Source organism: Sapajus apella, unplaced genomic scaffold (genome assembly GCF_009761245.1).
Source record: "Sapajus apella isolate SASKATOON/1434 unplaced genomic scaffold, GSC_monkey_1.0 scaffold7, whole genome shotgun sequence".
NCBI classification, from domain to species: Eukaryota; Metazoa; Chordata; class Mammalia; order Primates; family Cebidae; genus Sapajus; species Sapajus apella.
Genome location: NW_022436947.1, coordinates 23,321,421 through 23,335,442, shown reverse-complemented (window position 1 = coordinate 23,335,442; position 14,022 = coordinate 23,321,421). Strand labels below are relative to the sequence as shown.

The following is a 14,022-nucleotide window of genomic DNA, read 5'->3' as shown; positions in this document are numbered from 1 at the left end:
GCCCTTGTTCTCAAAGGACCTAAAGATTTTAATACCTGCCTTTTGGTGATGGTAATCACCCTTTCTCTACCTTTGTGGGCAATCCAACATTACTATGTAGTCAGGCATAGTTTTTGATATGTGGCATTAGCCATGCATTTGTAGAAATAACAGCTTTTGCATTATGTGGCAAAGAAAATATGAACAGTATAGAAAAAGTCATGGAATTTAAAAAATGCTGAAAATCATATCAATGTTTTTTGAAGTGCTGATTATGACCTAATTAAAAAAAAGGGAAAATAGCCTGTATTGTTTGCTGTAGGTATACTGATTTGTATCAGTTATATACACACAAACACAAAGGCTTGTGTGTACAGGTCATGGTGTAAAATGTATTTCTCACTACGGTTATGGTCAAAGTTTGAGAAACACTCTTATAAATCATTTTAGACTCAATGTTACAAATGCATTAAAACACTTAGTTGCTTTTGAGTGAATTATAAAATATTAATATTGCCAGCACAAATTTTCTCTAAAGAATGTTTTTGAAAAGTAAATATATCCTCATTAAAAGCAGATCAAAGAAAATCACTGTCAAGTTTCTTTACTCATACTTTTGTCATTATTGTTCCAAAGCACCAACTCGTGGTTTCTACTAATTACTACATAGCACACAGCCTTGGGCTGTGCCCTAAAAGCCTAGGATCTGACATCACTCTTTCTGTTTTAGGTCAGGAAGGAAATGGGCTGTGTCTTTATAAAATTTTATGAGCTTCCATAGTGATCCACATGCAAAAGGATTCCTGTGTTGGTTTTTTTAAACAACCAAAGTCACCCCAACCATTGTAATACTCATATATGCAATGCAATTATTGGAAAAATTTACCATTATAAAAATAATGAGAGGCATTGTCAGTCATAGTTTTTAACCCAACAACTGACTCGTGAATTGTATACTCTGTAAAATTACCTTTTAGAAATCTCCTAGAAGTCAGTATATACTCTTATAATTTTATTCTGTCAAAGAAGCTCATGCTTCAAGGAGTATAACATTTGATATCAAATAGCTCTAAAACTAAAATTATTAAAATACAAATAATTTCAAACCTATTCATCTTTTTGTTTTTACATTTAGCATAATATAGTTTTCTGAGCTAGACTCTTCCATACTGCTTTAAATTCATATTCATTTTGATTCTGTTTGTTCACTCTAAAGCATATACCAACAACACTTATTAGCTCAAAAAGTTGATCTTAAACTTTATGTAGAGATTCTAATAAGCTTAAAAATGACACAGTGAAGAGCCTCAGTGGGTTTCCAGTTATTTGAGTGCTCACAGATCACTGCATGTCTAACAGGATTAGGGTGGCATGGACTACAGAAAAGAACACTGGGCTTGCAAGAGCTGATTACAGAACCCCACATTTCCAGGAGAGGTATCTAAGGGTCTCTGAACCTCAGTGTTGTTCTCTGTAAATGGAGATCATCGTCATTGTCTTGGAGCTTTCTTGCATACTGAAAGGTATGCAAGAGCAAATGAAAGGTATAATCCTTGCTACAGAAAGTCATCTGGGGGATCTATACTAAATTGGTGGGCTGGAGTCTAGTGACTCTCACTCCCTGAATCAAACCCTCTGACAACTTTGGGAAGTAATGACAAGCTCTTAACATCAAAACAGTATCTTATCAATATAAAATATTTATCTTTTTAAAATTATAAGAAAATTCATTTTATTCCATAAATTTTCATTCAGTCACTTAAAAAAAAGGGGGCCACAATTTACTAGCATGCACTTGGGGTAATTAAAGAATCCTAGCACATATTGATAGGCTTAAAAAACATTAAATTTTTATTAAAATTAACAAAACACAAGCTTAAGAATAAAAATATACTCAAGGCCGGGCACGGTGGCTCAAGCCTGAAATCCCAGCACTTTGGGAGGCCGAGGTGGGTGGATCACAAGGTCAAGAGATCGAGACCATCCTAGTCAACATGGTGAAACCCCGTCTCTACTAAAAATACAAAAAACATTAGCTGGGCATGGTGGCGCGTGCCTGTAATCCCAGCTACTCAGGAGGCTGAGGCAGGAGAATTGCCTGAACCCAGGAGGCGGAGGTTGCGGTGAGCTGAGATCGCGCCATTCCACCCCCACCTGGATAAAAAGAGCAACTCTCCTTCTTAAAAAAAAAAAAAAAAAGAAAATATACTCAAAACTAAAAACAACAAAAACAACTTTTTTATGTTTTAAAACATATAAGATTTTAAGCATCTAATTTAGAAAACAACTGCTATAAAGTTGGCATAAAATTCCACAAAATAAATACTTTGGGAAGGGAGGCACATGAATTATATAATCTGAAGTCCACAGTGCATAACAGGTGGAATTTTTTTTTTCATTTTTATTCCAATTTGGATTTCTTTTGGGAAGGACATTTATAATTTATATAATAGCTGATTATCCTATTATCAATGCCAAAGGGAATAGGTCTAACACAGGAAGATACAGATGTGTTATATCTTCTTTGTTAGAATGAAAGCTTACATATTTATTTTTCACATGATGTCCCATCATATGAAATCTGTTCAGTTTATTAGAATATAAACTCTATGAAGGCAGGAATTTTTTCAGCCAAGCGTCTTGCTATGTCACCTAGCTTGGAGTGCAGTGGCGTGATCTCGGCTCACTGCAACCTCTGTCTCGCAGGTTCAAGCGATTCTCATGTCTCAGCCTCCCAAGTACCTGGGATTACAGGCATGCGGCACCATGCCCAGGTAATTTTTGTATTTTTAGTAGAGACAGGGTTTTACCCTCTGCCTCAAGTTATCCACCTGCCTCAGTTTCTCAAAGTTCTGGGATTACAGGTGTGAGCCGCCATGCCTGGCCAGGAATGAAAAAATAAAATATATATATATATATATATATATATTTTACCGCTCTGTTTCCAGTGCCTAGAATAGAACCTGGCACATGGTACACATCATACATGAGAAAGAAATGTGTACACCTGATTCACCTGGAAAGGCCTTAAGTGGGTATTAAATATGTCTCTACATATATTTTTTTTAATGTAAGATTAACTTAGGAGTGACATAATAGGAGAGAAATATGCCAATGATTTTATTATACAATAATGCAATGATTTTATTATGCAAATTATGAACAGCAAGAAAAACAAATTAATAAGTGACCATTAACAAGGTAAATATTAATTTTGGAATTCTAGTTTAAAAGTGGTATTTTTCAGGTAGAGATCTCCCATATATTTTTGAAAATGTACCTTCTATATAGTTTATTCTAAGAAAATGTGCATTGAAATACTTAAACTTCGTTTTGCCAAATGCAGAGTGGATAACAATGAAAGCAGGTTTGCTTTCAGACACTGGACTGAGAATGTCCATCTTGCAGGCAGCACGCTAACCCCAGCCTCTTACCTTCGGTGCTTAGGTCTGGCTTATTCCAGGTGGGTAAAGAGAAGCGGCCGGACTTCCTGCGAGGACTGGTGTTCACCTTTCTCCAGGCACCACTCTCTCCTTTCTTCTTGCTACAACTGTTATAACTGGAAACTATGGATAAAGGGAAACTTCCTCCTTTGAAATCAGCTCTATGCTGTTCTAGCTCTGAAACAACACGAATCACAGCAGGGATAATGCAGTTTCATTGACTAAAGCAAAATACATTTCCATTTCTCAAAGATACGAACTCTTCAAAATCATGCACTTGTTTAATATCCAAGCTGGGGCTTTGTGAACCAGCACAAACTTTACTTAGAGGTCTAGAATTCAAGCATTAACCAGTAATTAAATTCACAGTTTTGGAACACTGCTGTAAAATGTATATTTTTCTAATTACAAAGAGAAGATAGCCAGCTCTCTAAAAATAACTTTTAAAAGATATTTTATAAGGGTGTGAATTTCCTCTCCTCTCTGCAGAAACCCACATACCTGCTCTAGGGAGGGGACAGCCATGCAGTACAGCTTTGTTCAGCAAGATGCTGAGAGCAGCTTTGACCACAGCCTGCTGTCCTTGGCTAGGGTGTCTTTTAGCAGTTGTCTGCCCAAAGCCAGGTTGTCTTTTCACAGAAGCTCTTGACAATATTGCTTCTTGAACTCTGGGTGTGATGACGCCATTCCACAGCTTAGACATCCATCTAGCAAGACAGGGGCCGATTCATTCCTTAGGAGCAGGCTTCTCGATAATTATACACAATTCTATGAAAGGACAGTTTGAAGACTATGGGGAAAAAACGTAAGTGTTTCTATACATATGCTACCTTTCCCAGGTAGTTTTCAACGAAGTGAAATTATCCAATACAAAAGTAAATCTGCCTCAAAAATACAATGTATTTCAAATGAAACTGATTGTTTACATGTATCTCTCAGTGTAGAATCAATGCTCGAGTGCTGAGTGAATGAATGCATGAACCAAAATGTGGAAAAACAGGTAAATTTAAAGACTGAAGAAATCTGGAAGAAAGATGTCCTAACAGTCCATGTCTAAATAGCTTCAATTTCTTTGTTACCTCTCCTTAGTAAGGTACACATATATTGTATTTTAATATTTCTGAAATTGGGATACTTTTTTTTTTGAAACAGTCTTGCTCTGTCATCCAGGCTGGAGTGCTGAGGTATAATCTCTGCTTACTGCAAAGTCTGCCTTTTGGTTTCAAGAGATTCTTGTGCCTCAGCCTTCCAAGTTGGTGGGATTACAGGTGTGTGCCAACATCCCTGGCTAATTTTTGTACTTTTAGTAGAGATGGAGTTTCACCATGTCGGCCAGGCTGGTCTCGAACTCTTGACCTCAAGTGATCTGCCCTCCTTGGTTTCCCAAAGTGCTGGGATTAACAGGCGTAAACCACTACACCCAGCCTGGGATACCACTTAACAATCACTGGCAAATTAAATCTACCTGTCCTAAGGCAAGGGATCACTGTTGCACCTGGGTGGATTCAGTTCTATAGAGAGATGGGGATCAAACAGCTATGGCCTCAGGTGGACTGTTTGCATGAATAGCCATAAGCAGTGGGACTTCAGCCCAAATTTGCAGCACTCAATGCCAATTAAAATTCTTTCAAAAAAAAAAGATTACGCTTTGTTGCAGTGTTTAAAAACAGTTACATGATTAAAGGCTATAGAAACAAAACCACATCACCCAGGTTAGGAATGTTCTCAAAGCTATTGGACATTGCATATAACTTTCAAGAACTGTCAAACACTATGACCCAGGTATTAAGCATCCATCTGTTTTAAGTTTCTCTCTTAATATCTAGTGCTGTGTAATTAGGGGAAAAATAAATGTATGATAGGGAACACAGACAAAATTCTGGTATTCTATAGCATGAATCAAAATTATGCAGTTATTCCTAAAAGTGCTAAAGGTATAAATATGATAAGCTGTGGTTTGAAAAAAAATCAATTCCTTAACTTAGCCATTGGTAGACAAGTCCCTGCGGCATTTCTGCACATCTGGTGTCAGGTTTTGTTTTGGACCATCTTTTCAGTCTTGGAAGACAGAGATAAATGTTTCCTTCAAGAGCAGAGGGCAGAATTGTTTCCTGATCAGGATAATAAAATAACGTCTTCTTCCAGGGCCAAGGATGAACAGAGTTGCTGCATCCCTCAGAAGCCTTGGAGGGATGGGAAGGGGGTCTCCACTGCTGTGAGGCAAAATCCAGCATCCACATGGGCTATTATGTATCACCCTGTGGGACTTCAGGGGTAAAGGGAACCTACATAAAAGTGAAGCTCAGGCTGCCTGCTGTGCTGTGGGTGATGAAGTCCTGTGTCCCTAACTTAGCATCCTGAACTATGGCAGGCTAACTTGGTAGCTTGCAAATAAGGTAAAAATCTTGGAAGCTCCGCAGTTCTTGACAAAGAATATACTCCATATAGGAGAGGTCAAGATTGGTTCCTAAGAATCCTGAGACTCTGGATATAAAAAATACTTTAATTGAGAGAATAATGAAGAAAGTGGTAATTTTATCAACAACTGTATTTATTTTGTAACAAAATTCTAAACATATATTTAATATGGGACTTCTTCTTTTCCCACCAATTAGTTGTTATAAAAATGGTGGTTTGTCTTACAATAAAGAAGATATACATATATTTTATAGAGACAGGGACTTGCTGTGTCACCCAAGCTGGAGTTCAGTGGCTTAATCAAAGCTCACTGCAGCCTTGACCTCCTGGGCTCAACTGATCCTGCTGCGTTAGCTTCCCCACTCAAGTAGCTAGGACTACAGGTAGTACATGCCACTATGCCTGGCCCCCTTTTTTTTGTTTTTTAATAGAGCTGGGGTCTCACTAAGTTGCCTGGGCTGATCTTTAACTCCTGGCCCCAGGTGATCCTCCCCTCTCAACTTCCCAAAGTGATACCCAGCTGAGAAGATATTATTTCTATCTCCTGCTTTCCAAAATAGACTTCTGCCCATGACACCAGAAACTGCATTATCAAATGTGATTGCTGGTCACAGAAGCATTATTAAGCTGGATGGTGCCAATTTTTTCGCCTTTCATTTTTCTCTTGATTTTCTATTTCATTAACCTTATTGCACATATGTCTGTTCTCATAAGCTGCTTCAAAGGAAAACATGGTAAGTACTGAATATACGTCTCAATAAAGGGAGAAGCTTTTCAATTCATTAAAAGAAGACAGGTTTTTGGAGGGTGTGCATACAATAACTGATGAAACTTCTTATGTGGGACCTCACTCAGGAGACTGCATAGCAAGCCGAACATGACTTGGATGAGAGTTTTCTAATGGCGGAAAGACTGCCACCTAGCTCTTAGCAAAAATGCAGCTGCCTTAGGAAGCACGCAGGAGACAAGCTGTGGCCGTCCTCTGAAAGAGCAGAGATCACTGGCACTCCATGTCAGCGACAGGAGGTGGCACAAGGCAGCCTGGACAGTATTCTCACTCTCAAACATCCTGAATTGGCCATGTCTCTATCATAAGCAGGAAAACAAGGAAAAATGGCACTTACTTCACTGTCACTTGGGCATGTCCAGGGACTACAGGACAAGACAGGAAATACTTTGGTCCAAGAAGTGCTTCAGGTGTGCCCAAGCGGGCCAGGCAGGAGTTAAGCTGACGCCAGACAGACAGAGCCCAGTCGACAATCTTGCACACAGGATCGCAGGGTGGAGGCATCTGACCTCTGAACTAGAGAGGCAGGGAGGTGGAGCACAGGCGCTTGGTTTAGAACATTTTGTCTTTAGAAGCCCAAAATTAAAAATATAATACTTTAAATCAAAACTGAAAACTAGCTGAATCTTATTTAACTTTACTTGGGTTAGCTGAGGAAGGGATAATAACACATACTACTGGTTGTGCAAATGTGTTAGTGTGATCAGCATTTTTTCTCCTTTAACTCTCACTAGGAGCCTGAGTTAGGCATTTTTACCCCATTTTGTGTATCAGACCCTGAGCCAGGAAGAAAAAACAACTTGCCCAAAGTCCCACAGCTAAAAGTGACAAAGCCAGGGCTACAGTCTATTTATATTTTTTATTAAGGTATAATTGACAAAAATTATACATATTTGTGGTGTATATCATGATGTTTTGATGTATGTATATACTGTGAAATTATTAAATTAGGCTAATTAATATATCCATCCCTTCACATACTTATTTTTTATGGTGAGAACGATCTACTCTCAGCAATCTGCAAGTATATATTAACCATATAGGGCTTATCTTTAATAGAGAAATAGGATATAGCATATAGCTGAAATAATAAAGGAGTCATTTATCACATTTAAAATGAATTCAGTAATCACTATTAAGCTAAAGAACTTCCTCTTCATCCTCAGGCTTACCATTTCTGAAGCTCTCTGTTTAAGCTTCACTTCCTTGGTCAGCCAGGGCTGAAAGAACAGGCTTAGCTTTGTGGGCAGCTGATAGAGGAAGAGGAGTCTCTCCAGCTGCCTCATCAAGACCACATGTGGAGGAAGGGAGGAGGGCAGAGCTCTCATTATAACTGGTCCCCAGGAAAACATGACTTTTTTCTGGGAAGATTGAATTATTCTCTTAATGACTGTCTAATAAACTCCTTCTAAAGATCAGACTGTTAGACATTGTAACAGAATTACATTTCACAGTTCCTAAAGGCAGAATGTAATCTGCCTTTCCTAAGGACCTGAACAAACAGGTGGGTACCCCTTCTCGCCAAAGGACGGATGTTGTTTATATAAAATTTCTCATTTTGCAAGGTGGCTGCATTACGGGAAAAGTGGTCATTATTGGAGAGTACATTAAAAACTGGTGTTTCATTAAAGGAACTAGCCGATAAATAGAATTTCCAGTAACTACATGTTTTTATTTCCTTCCCTAGAGATATATTCCTTCAGTGTTAATGGATAATTTTGCCTAGAGGTGTGTAAGCCTACTATGTATTCTATGCCTATTTGTTACTGCTGCCAAGAAGGAAAATAAGTTAGTGTACTCATGAAATACAGAGGAAACAAAAGAAAAGATGTGAAAAGCTAATGAAGAGCAAATAATCAGTCCTGGTGCATTTTGATGGAGCTAAGGCAGCCACCCACCAGGTACTGCAATTGCCTTCCATTATTTTTCTTTTGAATTTTACCAACTGGAAAAATGAGGAAACTGGGCCAGGCCCTTTATCCTTCAGACACCTTCCAGACCAGCAGTCTTGAAGTACAGACTGACATGAGCTGCTACGGCAATTCGAAAGAAGAACTGACTAAATACAGCATGATCAGGAAAGGCAAATAGATGAGGTGGGACTTCAGCCGGGGTCTCTCACAGGATGTCCAGGACACATGATTGGTGAGGGGAGGCGGAAAGCGTGTCCCAAATATAGAAGAGGGAAGAAACTGTGGAGGAGCGGTCAAAATGGATGCTGATGTTTGCAAATAACAAAAGGGATGAATAAATGGCAGGCTTCCACAAGTAAACAATCTATGTCATCGTTATTGATTCAAGGTGCTGGACCGGATCTGCCACCTCGCATGTCCCCTGAATGACTATACAACCATGCAGTTGTCCTTGAGTTTTCCCACACACCAACCTCCTCTTCCCTATGCCTGAGATGTGTTCCAAGTGCTGCTCCTTCTGCCTACACCCCCTGCCTCCCTATTCTCAGCAAACTCTTCTTCCTTTAGATAACAAATTAGAGTAACCTACAAATCCTTTAATGTGACCACAGAGAGGCCTCCACCCCCCATTCCTAAAATAAGTACTCCTCCCCACTTCTGCCAGAGTTTCTGTAGTGGTATGTTACCTATTTCTTTCACAGCACGTATTAGCCACCTGTTAAATTAGCATGATTTTAGTGTTGTACCCATAAAGTCAAACAGAATCAGATGTGGGAACACAGAGTTTAATCTGATGTCATTTATCAGATTTGTGGCCCTGCCACTCAGGAAGAGACAAGGCTTCAATAGTTGAATCCAGTCCAATGCTGAAATAGCATGGATAAGGGTTACGGATTCAAACTGAAGCTGAGGATTGGGTAATGTGTAAACTGAATCTACCCTACTTGGAAGGCATGGACTTAGACACTTGTACACAGTGACTATTAGTGAGACTCTACTGTTTTTTTTCTCCTGTTATTGAGAAAAGTCTAAGGTCAGATCGTAAGTCCTCAACAAGCCTGGTCGACACACAGACTTGGCCAGCCAAGAAAATAACCCTAAATTTTCATAGAAAAAGAACCCAGGTTTCTTGAGATGGCAAAAAATGGGGGGTGAGGTATGGGGGTATGGGGTATATTTTTATCTTCATTAATATTCAGAATTAAATATAATCAAACATTATTTTTTGGGTTAGGATGAGAGAATCATATATTGGGTCTTTTTAAATACTTGAAATGTTTACAGGAATTTCATATAATAGAAAAACTTCATGTCTAGTTTAAAATGGTAACAGTTATTGATTTAGGGTTGTGATTTTAAGAAAGAAGGGGTAAGAGAATTTTATTAAGTGTATGTAAATGGTACAAGAATTAAGAGAACATTTGAGCCACTGGATTTACTAATTTTCTGGTTTTCTAAGAATTAAGTACTTGGGAAGATTTGTCAGACAGCAGAAGTTCTTAAAAAGAGAAATAAAATGTATTAAAGTTTTAAAGACCAATCTATGTAAAGAAATGTAATTAAGTTATGAGTCCCTTCAAAGATGATTGTTAAATTTTGCTCAATTTATACATAGAAAGATAAAGCTTATACAATTAACTTAAAAGCTTGAGGGAAAGCCGGGTATTTGGATGTACAACTATAATATACTGAATACATTTTTTTAAATAGCACTTGAATAATATCTCCTGAATAAAAACTGTCCTCTAAGTCCCAATTTCCACAACGATAGTTTCTTTTTTGAGGCCTGTCTTTCCATGAGAACACTAGCTCTCTGAGGGTGGGGAGTACCCCCATCTCGTCCAACAGTCCCCAGGCCGGGACAAATATTTACAGAATAACCAGCTAACACTGTTCTGATGCATGTATCACACTGTGTTTTGATGATCAGTTTCCACGGCTAGACATCCTTTCAACCTTAGTACTGCATTTTCCTTAGTGTGCCACAAAGTGAGGACTTATAAAATGGTGTGATTGACCAACGACAAGAACAGGCTGAGTAGTTCTAAGTCTGGATGACTGATAACAAAAAAGGAAGTCAGGACTGGGGGAAAGCCCAGAGTTAGGTCCAGGGACAGGACGTGTTGAGTTTGTTATGTGGGCAGTGTCAGATGCACTGCGTTATACAGATCTGTAGCCGATTACATGAGACTAACACAAAATAAAGGGGTATGTAGACAAAGGAGAAACCTGGATGAATTTTTAAACATGAATTCTGGAAAGAACATTATTTACATGTATGTATATATAGTACCTCACTAGGTCTTACAAATAAATGTTCAAAAGTTTTTTGACTTAATGACATTAAATATTTCATATTCTGGGTAAGTGATAAGATGCTGTACCTGAATTTTAGTATGTTCACCTGGTATTAATGGTAACGAAAAATAATTCTATTTTTCTAAAAGTAAGGTCTCAGCTAAAATGCTAATGTCACCAAAATGTACAGAGCTCTTTCAGCATAAAGACATTTTTTCCAAAATTTAAAATGTGCCCATTTTAAATAATACCCCATAACACACATGACCTAAAGGAATCAATTCTTTTTATAATTATATTTTATAAAAACCAAATCCCTTTTTTGGTGGTATGGAGGGTTCCCACAAAAATAAATATTTATTTACTATTAGGAGAAATATCCCTTGATTAAAAGTCAGGCATAGAAACTAACTTTGTATTTTCTAAGAAAGAAGAGTCTGGCTGGGTGTGGTGGATCATGAGGTCAGGAGGTGGAGACCACCCTGGCCATCACCATTATGGTGAAACATGGTCTCTACTAAAAATACAAAATTAGCCAGGTGTGGTGATGCCTGCCTGTAGTTCCAGCTACTTGAGAGGCTGAGGCAGGAGAATTGCTTGAACCCGGGAGGCAGAAGTTGCAATGAGCTGAGACCTTTCCACCGCACTCCAGCCTGGCAACAGAGCAAGCCTCCATTTCAAAAAAAAAAGAAGATTCACATAAATCTTTGCTTTTTCAAGTAATGATGATATTAAGACAGGGGACAATTGGGAATGTTGGTATGTCTTACATGAAGGAAATAATTTGGCCAAGGAAACCCAAAAAAGCTGATTCTGTGATACCAGCAGCTCTATTAAATTGATATCATGTTATCTGAGGCATTGGGATCTGTTACAATTTTCCTTCTCTTCAAAAGAGTAACGATCATTATATAATTCTTTCATAGTTTTCAATGACAATTCTCAGATCATGTATTTTACAATCAATGATAGTTTAACATTTTCTACTAAAAATGGTATAATTATTTTTTATTTAATACTAGTAGAAAGCCTAGTATTGTCCTGAAAGTTAGATTTTCTTGTGTCTCTTCAAGGAACTGGAAGAAGAAATTGTGATCAATTGCCAGTGTGCTTTAAGTACCCACAAAGATTAGGTTCTGTGACGTTACAAGATTTCTGATGTTTCGCAGGAGTCATTCATTCCCTTGTACACACACCCCAGGGAATGTTTTATTAACCTACTTGAAGTGCTTCTTGGTGAAGGACAGGCACTTCCCTTTCTTCCTGTTCTATTCTCGGCAGCACACCCTACTCTCAAATATAATGGAAAAGAGAGTGAACCTGAAGCTTGGAACTTTCCTTTCAAAATAAGTTAATTTTTATCAGAGACCTAGGGGGAGGGAGGTACCTTTTACCTGAAATAGGATCAATCCTACATAATAAAACTGATATCTTTTCTGCTTATTTATGTGAATTATCTTGGGCAATGAGATTTAAATATTGACAGTGATAAAGTTAATGCACGCATCAGTAATTTGAAAAGCTAAGACCTATGACTGTCTTTACCTCACCATTCTTCCTTCTTGTTGAGATCATACAGTGGCTGGGTTTTGGCCAAAAACATATTTATGGCCAGGTCACTGATTTAAATACAACATGAGGCAGAATTCTCTAATTAAATTGGAGATTTCATATATTAATTCTAACTACCAGTGGCAGGGACTGTTCGATGAATTCCCAAAAGCCATTCTCACCCAACACTTCTCCCCCGCCTATCTCCCCCGTCCCAGTGCACATGCGTGCACACACTCTAACACAACAGACACAGAAATCTGTTGAAGCCCTTGGTGGAGAGCTTCAGTCTTGCAAAAGCAGGCCTGGCCATGGTCTGAGAAGAAACCAGTTTTGGTTAATGAAACATTAAAGAGAAGTCTTATGTTTCTGGAAAAGTGCTTTCCTCCCTGATAAAGAGACTGAGGAAGCCAAAGCTCTTTATCCTTCGCTGCAGCCTGCTTTCTGCCTGTGAATGTGTTTTCATAAGGGCATGGTGTCTGCAGCCTAGTAGGTACCCTGCAGTCTTGAGGGGAAGGTCAACAGACTCCCCTGGACCTGGGGGCTGAGGTTGAACACCTACCACAAGACATCTGGTTACATGACAGAGAAAATCCTCTTTCTGGGAAGCAGCTAGCAGTTGGGGTGTTCTGTTATTAGCAGCTTAAAATACTGCAATAATGCAAGGACAAGACGGCTCTCCAAATGCGGCCCCTTGTGCAAAATTAAATGAGAAAATCTTACTAAATCAAGCTCTATTATTTCTAATCTACTTTGATGCTCAGTTACTGGCGCAATTTTAAAATATTAAATAATGATGTGTTAGATTTGGTCAGCTCTCAATTATTTTTATCATTTGGGAGAATACAGAACACTTATTTTGTTATTCTGTGAAAGTCACCAGAAGTTACTATTACGCTTGAAAATGTGTCACAAGATATAGAATTCAACTTTTTCATGTGGCTTTTTAATTTTACCATAGCATAGTGTAACAGTCCTGTTTTAAAATGTGCCCACAGTGGTGTATGTTTTGAAGGCTCCGAGAAAGCAGTAACTTTTCCTTAAGAAGAGTGATTAATTTTCTAACCAAGCCTTCCACAGCATTTAGAACTTGGTGAGATTCCTTGAGAACAGTTGATAACAACAGTAAAGCCAATTTGCTTTTTCTTGTACTTAATGTAGTGCAGAAATTTGTTGTTGTTGTTTTCGTTTTTGAGACGGAGTCTCGCTCTGTCTCCAGGCTGGAGTGCAGTGGTGCAATCTCAACTCACTGCAACCTCCACCTCCCAGGTTCAAGCAATTCTTCTGCCTCAACCTCCCAAGTAGCTGGGACTGCAGGCACACACCACCACACCCAGATAATTTTTTTTTTTTTTTGAGATGGAGTTTCACTAATGTTACCCAGGCTAGAGTGCAATGGCGCGATCTCGGCTCACCGCAACCTCTGCCTCCTGGGTTCAGGCAATTCTCCTGCCTCAGCCTCCTGAGTAGCTGGGATTACAGGCACGCACCACCATGCCCAGCTAATTTTTGTATTTTTAGTAGAGACGGGGTTTCACCATGTTGACCAGGATGGTCTCGATCTCTTGACCTCGTGATCCACCTGCCTCGGCCTCCCAAAGTGCTGGGATTACAGGCTTGAGCCACTGCGCCC

The 14,022-nt window shown here is 38.8% G+C and overlaps 1 protein-coding gene across 8 annotated transcripts in view; it reads right to left on the bottom strand.

Annotated features, from left to right (window-relative positions):
• The window catches only part of CTTNBP2 (cortactin binding protein 2), a 168,982-nt gene that overhangs the window by 10,854 nt on the left and 144,106 nt on the right, over window positions 1–14,022 (bottom strand). For all 8 annotated transcript variants that reach the window (XR_004268312.1, XR_004268313.1, XM_032276193.1 and 5 more), the window contains 3 exons: window positions 6,965–7,143; window positions 3,924–4,129; window positions 3,414–3,599 (listed from right to left, as the gene is read on the bottom strand). Coding sequence is in view for 6 of the 8 variants with exons in the window: in XM_032276193.1 (XP_032132084.1) it covers window positions 3,414–3,599; window positions 3,924–4,129; window positions 6,965–7,143 (571 nt within the window). In the remaining 2 variants the exon portion in view is untranslated. The remainder of the gene's footprint in view (window positions 1–3,413; window positions 3,600–3,923; window positions 4,130–6,964; window positions 7,144–14,022) is intronic.